Source organism: Morone saxatilis, unplaced genomic scaffold (assembly GCF_004916995.1).
Source record: "Morone saxatilis isolate NCDOM2014 unplaced genomic scaffold, NCSU_SB_2.0 Contig7, whole genome shotgun sequence".
NCBI lineage: Eukaryota > Metazoa > Chordata > Actinopteri > Moronidae > Morone > Morone saxatilis.
Genome location: NW_023340246.1, coordinates 11,034,268 through 11,044,330, shown reverse-complemented (window position 1 = coordinate 11,044,330; position 10,063 = coordinate 11,034,268). Strand labels below are relative to the sequence as shown.

The 10,063-nt window shown below is 41.3% G+C and overlaps 2 protein-coding genes across 3 annotated transcripts in view; both read right to left on the bottom strand.

Moving 5' to 3' along the window:
- Nucleotides 1–2,104, bottom strand: part of flvcr2b (FLVCR heme transporter 2b) — a 20,430-nt gene extending 18,326 nt beyond the window's left edge. Inside the window, exon 1 of one of the 2 annotated variants that reach the window (XM_035678730.1) lies at nucleotides 1,041–2,104. In XM_035678730.1, the coding sequence (XP_035534623.1) occupies nucleotides 1,041–1,628 (588 nt within the window). In that variant the 5' untranslated portion in view covers nucleotides 1,629–2,104. The remainder of the gene's footprint in view (nucleotides 1–1,040) is intronic. The other variant, XM_035678733.1, reaches the window with a different exon arrangement.
- Nucleotides 2,105–2,328: 224 nt separating this feature from the next.
- batf (basic leucine zipper transcription factor, ATF-like) lies at nucleotides 2,329–8,142 on the bottom strand. Its single transcript, XM_035678865.1, has 3 exons — nucleotides 7,844–8,142; nucleotides 6,713–6,817; nucleotides 2,329–3,509 (listed from the first exon to the last, which is right to left on the bottom strand). The coding sequence occupies exons 1-3, from the start codon at nucleotides 7,904–7,906 to the stop codon at nucleotides 3,303–3,305; spliced, it is 375 nt and encodes a 124-aa protein (XP_035534758.1). The 5' UTR covers nucleotides 7,907–8,142; the 3' UTR covers nucleotides 2,329–3,302.
- Between the last annotated feature and the right edge of the window lie 1,921 nt (nucleotides 8,143–10,063).

Genomic DNA, 10,063 nt, shown 5'->3' with positions numbered 1-10,063 from the left:
TACAGTATCTCTAGCAGACTTCTCTGGTCTAACAAAGAACGTTTTGAATACACTGCAGTGAGAGCACATAATGCCACCAAGTACAGGTATTGATGACTGTTTGGTTTTTCTATCACACAAGACATATCAGTATATATATGTGTGCTCTGTGTATATATATATATATATATATATTTGATGTTCTTTCTAAGAATTTTTCCAACTCTCCTCCTTAGGTGTTCCCTGGACCAGGACCAAAATATGTGGAATACCAGCTTTTCCAGAGGATCTGAGGACATCTGAACATACTCACAGCTACAAGAGATACTTTGTCAGTGTGGCTGTGACAAAACTGTATAAACTAGACTTTTTATTGTACTTTTATTGTTCCCCCTAGGGCAGACTCATCTGCATTGAATTATAAAGTGTTCAGTTGCTTCTTTTAACTCTCACTATTGTATTTCATTTAGACAGCTTGTTTTCATGGTATCCTTTGTGTGTTTGCTATTATGGTCTCTTAGGAACAAATATCCTTGTGTTTCATGTTGAGGAATGATGAGAAATGAGTTTCATCTATGTGTAGGGATCTGTTTTTTCTGTTTTCCCCTCCCCTCTCCTCTTGTTTCTTACCCACCTTTCAAGTAATTTCCCCACGGGGATTATTAAAGTATTTCTGATTCTGATTCTGATTTCTCTGCTGAGTTTAAAACCTGATTAAATGAACTGTTGTCTTCATCTCTCACTGATACAACGTGTTTGTTCTGTACAGTGAGCTACAACACCTCCATGAAAGGTTACATATAAATGACTGTATGTATTTTCTCGCATGCTGCTTCACTGTATACTGCTGCCACTCATCCCCCCACATTCTCAGCATGCAGTGTTGTGGCTTGGGTGCACAGAACGTGCGTAATTACGCACACGTGCCAAGTAGACGTGGGGATGTCCATATGATCAGTGGTTAGTTATTGAGCTATTACATGTCTAAATCAGTGATCAAGTAGATGAAGAGACCACTTGACCTAGTTACTGACTGGAGGACAGCCTGGTTTACCGCCTACCTGATTCCCGAAGACTCCGATGGAGCAGGCGGTGGACACCTCCTCCGAACCAAACCACACTGACGCGATTCTCGACGGCATCCCGAGGATGAACACCTGCGCGAACGAGCAGCAGAACTGCCCCAGAAAGGTGACGGGGAACAGGTTGGGTCTGACGCTGGCCACTTTGATCCACGTCCCTGCACAGTTGAGCGCAGTGGCCACCAGCGCGATGACCCGAAGCCCCTTCTTGTCCAGCAGCCAGGTCACCGGGAAGATGAAGGGGATGTATGTCAGCATGTAGATCATAGACATCCAGTCTATGGTGAAGGCGTCCACGTTGTAGAACTTCATGAAAATGTTGTTGATGATGCCGTACTGTATCCATTGGAAGGAGTTGCACAGTGAATACGAGCTGAACAGGAGGACAATCATCCACCGCCGCTTGTACAGACGGGTTGGTCGTGGCGCTTCATGACCGTCCAGCTGACTCGGCTCTTCGGCGCGCTGCGCCTCGTCACCCGCCTCCGGCTTGACATGGTTTTCCAAGTCCGTCTTGGTTTGATCCTCGTTTAGTTTAGTGTCACCTAGCGCTTGTTTCTCGCTCATATTAAACGAATCTCCTCAATATACTCATGGAGTATGAAGCTTTCACTCAACAACTAGACCACTGCAAACTGAACTAAAAGTGGTTGAAAGTCGCCCTGTTTCATGGGTGAACATCCAGCGCGTCACGTTAACGACAGACAGGCCTACAACTTCATGTTTTCAGCTAAAAGGAGAAGTTAATCTAAACATGTCTTTCGGTATGTGTATCTGAATAGTTAATAAGCAAGTAGTGACGGCTCTACAACTCCCAGTTTCTGTGGAACTGCCGGGTCCATAAATTCATTTCCTCCCTCGGGTTGAAGTTTGCTCAGCAGCCGAACTTACGCACAAAGCTTGCACAGTTTAAACAAGTTACAGTTAATTTCATGAATGGTGGTGATCCTTTCTTTCAAGCCGAGTTTCCGAGTGTTAACACGTGTAGGAGCGCCTGCTGTGACCCTCTACCCGGACCTAAAAACCGCTTTGGGATCTTGAAACAAGTCGGACAACGCAGGCACAAGGGCGGAGTTTCATACACTGTTCTTTGTGTTATCTGGGCAGCCTGTAACGCTGGGATATCTCTCAGTTACAGTTGGTAAAGTCCTTAAATGTCAGCGATTTCCTCTCTGATACAGTATATCTGTCGTAGGATATGTAGAACACACACAACCCATTATAACAACTTTTACTTTACTTCCCAGTCTAAACTAATTGAATATAACTGATCATTTATTTGGTCCTCTTGCCCTATTAATAACAAACTGGTTACAAAAAGTGTGAATACCATGAAAGCATCAGTTGTCTTCAAGGACAAATGTGAAATCATACCCAGGCAGGGCAGGCTGTGCATTATTATTTTTGTGCTTTACAACATTGCTGCATCTCTTATAATGGTAAACAGTGCCATCTAGGGACTCCCTCATCAAAGAAATAAAACACCAAGGCCACATGTACCCTGTTACAAGCACCAGTTCAGACTTTACATGTTGCATGCAGGCATGAAACAAGGTCAGAAACAATCATCTAAAAGGCATTACATTTAATAAATATCTTTGCTGGGTCTTCTTACGTACCAGCATTATCACCAATACACAAGTCAAGACCCCTTTGAATGCCCCCTCCTCACTGCCAGTCGTTTCTTTTTGGTAAACCAAAGCCTTTTTTTGAGGATCTTGACTTTACATTCTTGTTTGTCCACAATCAAATCTGTCAAAAAGCTCCTGAGCATTATCGATCCACATTTACAGACTAAAACACATTAATAAACACAAGAAACTCAAAATATGACGAGGTGACAGAGGATCTCTCTGTGACACAAAAAATAAGCAATTTACAAAAATATTGTGTCATCTGTGTCACCTGAACATACAGTATGTTTTTTTGTCTCCCAATGTAAACATAGACTGGTTTATATTTCTACTTATTGAGCCGTGAAAGTTCACATACAGATCACTGATATTATCAGATTAAAGCAAAGACATGAGCAGAAGCAAAATAAATAGTTTTGAATACTGCATACAGTTTGGGTTCCATACTGTCATTGTTTGGCAGACATATTGGCCTGTCATGTTACTCCTTGATCAGTTTTGAACAGTGATTAACATTTATAGACACATCTCCAGTCAGTCTTTCTCTCCATTGAGGTCAGTCATCTGTTCGCAGGACGTCTTTCGGCCATCTCAGTAGTCATCCAGGTCAGTGCTGGTAGTGTGGTACAGTGATGTGCTGGTGGTGGTAGCTGCTGTGATGAGTAGGGTAGAGGAGGTCTGGGGTCTGGGGAGTCAGGCCGGTGCACAGAGGTTCGTGGCTGCTCAGCACGGATGACAGATACTTGGCCTCTTCGGTCAGCTGCTTCACCTCCTTCCTCAGGGCAGCGTTCTCCTTCTCCAGGTTCTCACTTTCCTGGGAAACACACAGGGACAGGATAAGTGATCAGAAAGTGACTTTTGTGGTTTGGCTGTGTGGTTAGATAATTCAGATAAAATGACATAGAAGTGATACTCTTTCGAGGAAAAGCCAAATCTTTGCATGTTTTTGAGTCTTAACTAGAAATTCAAGTATTTTTTCCCCTTCAGCATTTTCCAAAGCATGATTTCTATTTGAGTGTATTCACTCTATGGGTATCTGTTGGTCCATCTGTTTGGTCCAGATTATATCTTAAAGGTCCAGTGTGTAATATTTAGGAGGATGTATTGGCAGAAATTTTATATAATATCTATAGGTATGTTTTTATTAGTGTATAATTGTCTGAAAATAAGAATGTTTTCGTAAGATTACAATGAGCAATTTTCTTCTACAGAGGGAGCGGGTCCTTCCTCTACAGAGTTCGCCATGTTGAACCACCATTTTTCTACAGTAGCCCTGAATGGACAAACCAAACACAGGATCTAGATAGGGTCGACCTTTTCAAATAACTTGTAATGAGTTGGTGGCCACTTTTAAACTAGCACCATCAGGTGTTCAGTACTATAGTTAATGACTACAGGCCTGCTAAACAAATGGCATTACCAAGAGCTTCAGTTGTGTGTTGTGTTTATTGCTAACTAGCTAATGTTAGCATGCTAACACACTAAACTAAGCTAGGGTAAACACCATACCAGCTAAACATTAGCATGTTGTGACTGGGTGAATGTTAGCATGCTGGCGTTAGCATTTAGCCTCACAGTACAACCTCACAGAGCTGCTAGCGCTGCTATAGACTCTACAGGCTATTAGTATTCAGTGTACTCTTATAGTCTTGTTTTACTATCACTTCTCCCACAACATGGTGTTGGTGGTTGCAGTAGCAGTAGACCCACAGCCTCACAGAGCTGCTAGCATGGCTGGAGACTCGCTGTCATGTTTTCCTAAACTCATAGCAGCCAAAAGTTTCCATTCAGTTCAGTAGATGTGAGAATCAACATGAAGATATCCTACTTTGTTATCTGTGGTGGCATCGTGTCTACTTTCAGTGGAATTATAATTCAACAAAAAATTAATGGGCTGTGTATATCCAGCAAGTCTCTTCAAGTCCATTTTTATATTATACACAAGCTATATGAAGACCAGTCAAATATATATAGCATATATTACATACAAATAAATGTGAGGTATTTGTTGGAAAATAGTTGGGAGTAATGTAGGCTGAAATGTATTTTTAAAACCTGCTTAACATGGTATTATCAATAATAATAATGATAATAATAATAATGAAACCAGGTGGTAATGTTGGTGTTAATCATGTTGTCGTTTTTGTTTTGTTTTTACAACTATACCATAACATTGGTAATAAAACTACGTTATTTTCAGGTAGAGCAACTATTAATGTTTAAGTTTATTCAACTTATTTGTCTGGCCTGAAAAACAAACATACTGAAATGAATGAAGCCCAAAAGCTGCTTGGGAGTTAGTAAAAACATAAAAAAAAGAAAAGAAAACCCACAGCACACCTCAGTTTGCCTTAGCTACTTCACTGTAAGGTAAATGTATATATACTGAAAAGTTGCCATTCTAACACTTTGGATGATGGAAGTAGATTTTCCAAAACAAGGTGTTTTGTACTGATCGCATTCAAAATAATATAAGTAGAGCAAACAGTACGTCAAAATGTTTTTTTTCTTTGTTGTGGGAATAGCAGGGGAGAAATATTCCACTTAACTGAAAAGGTCATCGTACCTTGGCCGAAAGATTATAATACTGAGCTGTGGGTCCTTACTGTCACAGAACCTTTGGGCAAACCCCTGCACTTGCGTCACTTAGCCAAATACAGCCCACTGCTATCAGTGTTTTACAAGAAGTGACTGTCTTTTTCTCCCCTCCTGCCCACGACATACAATTTCAAGTTCATTTACACAGAAGAAAAAAATACTACTGAAGAAACAGGAAATAAGCCACCGTGTCATAGAGAGGGAAAATTCGCCTTCCTGTTTATCTAGTGAGACGATGAAAGCAAAACCACAGAGTATGCTGTGGTCCCCTGGTCTCTGTGACTATGACAGGGTTTAAAGAGATTTAGAGACAAACAGTAATTCATGAGAAGGATTCTCGTGAACTCAAATCGATGGATCTACTACTGCCTACTGTGTGGCTTTTCTGAAGGTCAAAATGTATTCAGTTCATCTGATAAAGTTCACAGAAACAGCTGCTCTGCTTTCATGGTTCCACAATGGTTCCACAATTACAGTACAGCACAAATCATCTTTGCTCGTACAAGGAAGTCACACAGCGAGTGGCTGTGTGGTCAGTACACTGAAATGTGTGCTGATGTAAGAGGTGACAGCATGTAGAGTTATTGCAGGCTATAAATGTTCATAAGATAATTACATATTTTCAGAAAAAGCCATAATGTTCGTAGACCTACTGCATACACAGGTCGGTTAATTAACTGAAGATGCGAAAAGAAATTGAAGATGTGTGGCCTCTCACTGACAAATACCTGAACCTTGGCAGTAAAAGCTGAAACCAAGAGGGATCTCTTACACCGAAGACCAACTATCACATTAAACAAGCTGCATTAAAGAACAATGGGGGCAATGAGCAAAGCGCTGCAATTCAGTGCTGCAATCTCTAGTGCTGGATTCTGCTGCAAAAAGGGAGTGATTGCCCACACGTGCTAATTTATTCCTTAAGCTTCTGAAAACACACAGAGCAGCGTCCAAGTGTGCAGCCCAACAGAAGCCATGACACATTCGCCACATGGTCAGGTAGCATTTCGTAAATATAGTACAAACCCATTCCCAAATGCTTGAAAGTGCTGCATGGGCACTTAGAAAGTATTACAGACACAGTCACTGTAAGTTCACATCCACATATGGACTTCTATTGGACAACTTTGCTCTTTTATCATTATTCATGGGAAATATTGAGACGATAATATTCATTGTAAATTTCCCTCCATTACTATATACAAACTTTTGTAAGGATGTCCTAGCTAATGCTGTATCTGCTAAACTAAACAGGCTAGAAATGTAGCTTGTGTACAGAGTCATCCTTCAATTTTCCATCCTTGATTGTCCTTCTAAACTGTGCAGTACTTCATTGAGGAACAGCAGTTTTACATGTAATATCCTCTTTGACAAATGTCTTAAGAAGCAGGCAGTGTGTGTTGCAGAGAAAAGTCTCCTTACCAAATGTAGGCTGTCAGCTTTCTGAGTTTGTCTCATCCTGCTCTTCTGAGCAGCAATCCGGTTCTTTTCCCGCCTCATTACCTTCTTTGCATCATCTGAGGAGCTCTATGAAAATACAAGTGTTGATAGTTACTGTTTGCACACTCATAAACGTCAAATGACAAAGTGAAAGGCACAGAGAGTTTCCTGTACCTGATAAAAGTAAAAATGCTGATTAAGATCAGACTGAGGCAGTGTATGTCACTGGCTCCTGCTGGAGGGTTTACGTGTGAAATGGAAGCGTTATCTGTTTTAATGACAGTTTGACAGAAGATGGGCTAAACTTAACAACGAATGTGAAGGGCAGGGTCGGGGAGTGGCTGAGTCATCGCTTAGGTATAACGCACACCCTGTTTCATGTCCTGAACACTCGATTTTCTTGGTATCGTTATAACTAAACTCATTTCAAAATGCTGAGTCAGTTGTACATCAAAGAGATAACAAATTATTTATAACGTCCGTTAACGCATAATGAAAACCCAAAACAACTGATACTGCTTTAAAACTGCTTTAGCCACATAAAGTAAAGCCCCCCCCAGCCCCCTCAAGCTTGTAACATGTAACTTGTAACAAAAACAGCATTTGAATGTTATATTTCTACAACACTCTTAAACCAAGAACAGGAGCAACAATGTGCTACAAGAGTGGCACACGTGAAACCAGTCAGCACTGAGGATGATGAGTCTCACATGCACAGAAACAGTACAGTACACACTGTATTTACCACTCTGGCTGTTCCTGACAGCTCTCAAATCATTCACAGTTTGAAGACTTGCAAAAACAAAGGATTCCCACTGCTTGGATAAGTGATACATTTTGCAATTCACAAAAGCCTACACTTGAAGCGAGTCATGCCTGCAGCCCATGTGTGCAAGTGAAACACTCTGAGGAGCTGTGAAAAGAGCCAGCTCGCTGATTGTTGCTGCCCACCAAATATGCATCAAACACTACATCCAATCTAAGGTTTAGAAGAAATGTGTAGCATTTAAGTTACAGGAGTTGTATTTAAACACACACACACCCATAGAGCTTCAGATGAAAGCAGGTAAACTGGCCACATTATCGAGAAAGTACATGAAAGTACACACTTACCGGTCTGCTTCCAGGAGATGGGGACTTGTAACTTGTGTCATTGCTGTCAGAGCCCTGAGCCATAGCCAACTGCGGCGACAGAAACCGTGTGTCTTTGTCCACTTCTGCTTTGTGTTTTTGAGTGTGTGTGTGTGTGTGTGTGTGTGTGAGTGAGAGAGAAAGAGAGAGAGAGAAAGGAGGAGAGAGAGAGTCTGTGTAGCAGAACGAGTGCTGAGAGGAACTTGGCTTAATGAGTCTCTTTCTTCCCTCTTTTCTTTCCCTTTCTGTCACTCCTCCTTCTCTTTCACTCTCTCGCTTGTGTTCTCTTCCTTTATCTCTCTCTCTGTCTCGCTCTCTCGCTCTCTCACTCCCCCCCCCCCTCTCTCTCTCTGACACACATACACTGCGAGACTAGCTGTCTGCCTAATTAGCTGTATCTGATGTGGCTTCTGGTAAGAATCATCTGGGTAAGTTGCAATAGACTGGAAGTCACATGTCTGATGGAAAGTTAAAGCACATAAGGTAATCTTGTAAACTCCAGAAAAATAACATATCGAGGGTTTAAGGTACAATTTGAATAAATATGGGCGATACTGGCCGTCTCAGGAAGATTTTAAATTTTTTACCTACCTGACACGTGAAACATACTGGAAGAAATTATTTAAGAAGAACTTAATATTTGGTAGCAGCACAATCAAAATTGAAGAAAAACTTTCTCCTAAAAGAGAAGATATTAACCTTGCTGCAACCTATTTTTCACATGTGATTAGGCCTATATGTGTGTTTAGTGTGTGTGTGTGTGTGTGTGTTTGGGGGGCTCTGTCTGGGTGCAAGTGTGTTAGACAGGCATCGTGGGCATTCCCTCTTCCTCTTTTTTTAGCAGGCACATATGCTATCATGTTTCGATAAATCCTCAAGAGACAGCGCATCCTAAAACTCCACATGGATGACTGGCTTACACATGCTTCATGGTAATTTCCAGAGCTGTAACGCGCTCTCTTGCTTTGCAACACACCAGCTGCAATAAGGTGAGGCAATGTCATAGGGCTTTGAGCATTAAGAAATGTCCAAGGGGCTCCCCAGAACCCCACCTAGAAATCCCTCATTGTCTTTCACTCTAAATGACTCTGTGAAGACGTGGGGAATCTTCTAGAAAATGTACAGATTGAGGAGAATTCACTGAATGTACACAGTGGTTTTGGGGTTTGAACGTGCTGAAAGTTAATAAGATTTTTGAGTTCCCACTGTACGACTTTAGAAAGCGTCTAAAAAAGAAACATCAGAGTGTGTCTGACACATACTGCAGCTTTAACGTCCAATAAAAAACCTGCGTTAAAGACACGGGTGACGGCGGCGAGGCTGCATATGTGAGCTCTTATTATTTTCTTGTTTGCCCCCATCACGAGGTAGCATTTGGTGATGCAAGAACAAGATTTTCTTGTGAGAAAAAAAAAAAAAAGAATCAGGACCAAAACAGCTTTGCTTGGCAGAACAGCCCTCCCACACAAAAACATGTTCTACCATCACAGGAATTTTGAAGAGCTTGGGCAAGGGCAGACATTTCTAATGCTTGGCATTTAACGCTGTCCAAAAGAGTTGAGACTGTATAAAGAAAAGGGAGAACGCAGAGGAAAGCTGATTAGTCAAATTCTGCTTTAACCGGGACGCAGACACAATACAGTACAAATATAGACAAACAAAACAAATCTACGGCTTTGACTTAGTGCGGCCTAATTTCTGTGTTCAGTATATTTCCAAAACCTTAAATGACTTGAAGGTGCTTGAAATACACAGTCTTACAGTCAATGTGGAATGCATTGTGATCATTGCAACATAAAGAGACATTTATTTGTTTGTCTATTTACTTCAACATTATTTCAGTGCACTGTAAGTGGATTTGTTTCTCTCTGGTGCTCAATCAAGCTCTTAGCAAGAACTCGCTACTAGACTTGATAGCAGCTTATTAAAGGGAGGAGAGTTCAATCTAGAGACCCCCTCGCACAATATAAAATCCTGACTAGAATTTAGCAGAAACGATAAGTACGGTTTAAATGGTTTTAACTGCTGCTGTCAACAGTAGTCACTCCTCTTCTTGAGGGCTTTTACTTTGGAAAAACCCTAAAGGGCAATTTATTTAGATAGAAAACTGAGCTGCCTTCATTTGAGCTACGTCTTCCTGGGAAATGGCTGTGGGAGGTTTCTAATAAGCACTGAATTATAGAGAGAAAGTGAAGAACTGAC

Excerpts from the sequence above, each read along its gene's own strand:
- batf (XM_035678865.1), bottom strand. The coding sequence starts at position 7,906 with ATGGCTCAGGGCTCTGACAGCAATGACACAAGTTACAAGTCCCCATCT. Across the intron at positions 6,818-7,843 it reads CATCTCCTGGAAGCAGACCG|AGCTCCTCAGATGATGCAAA; the intron begins GTAAGTGTGTAC and ends GTATTTTCATAG. Across the intron at positions 3,510-6,712 it reads AAGCTGACAGCCTACATTTG|GAAAGTGAGAACCTGGAGAA; the intron begins GTAAGGAGACTT and ends TGTGTTTCCCAG.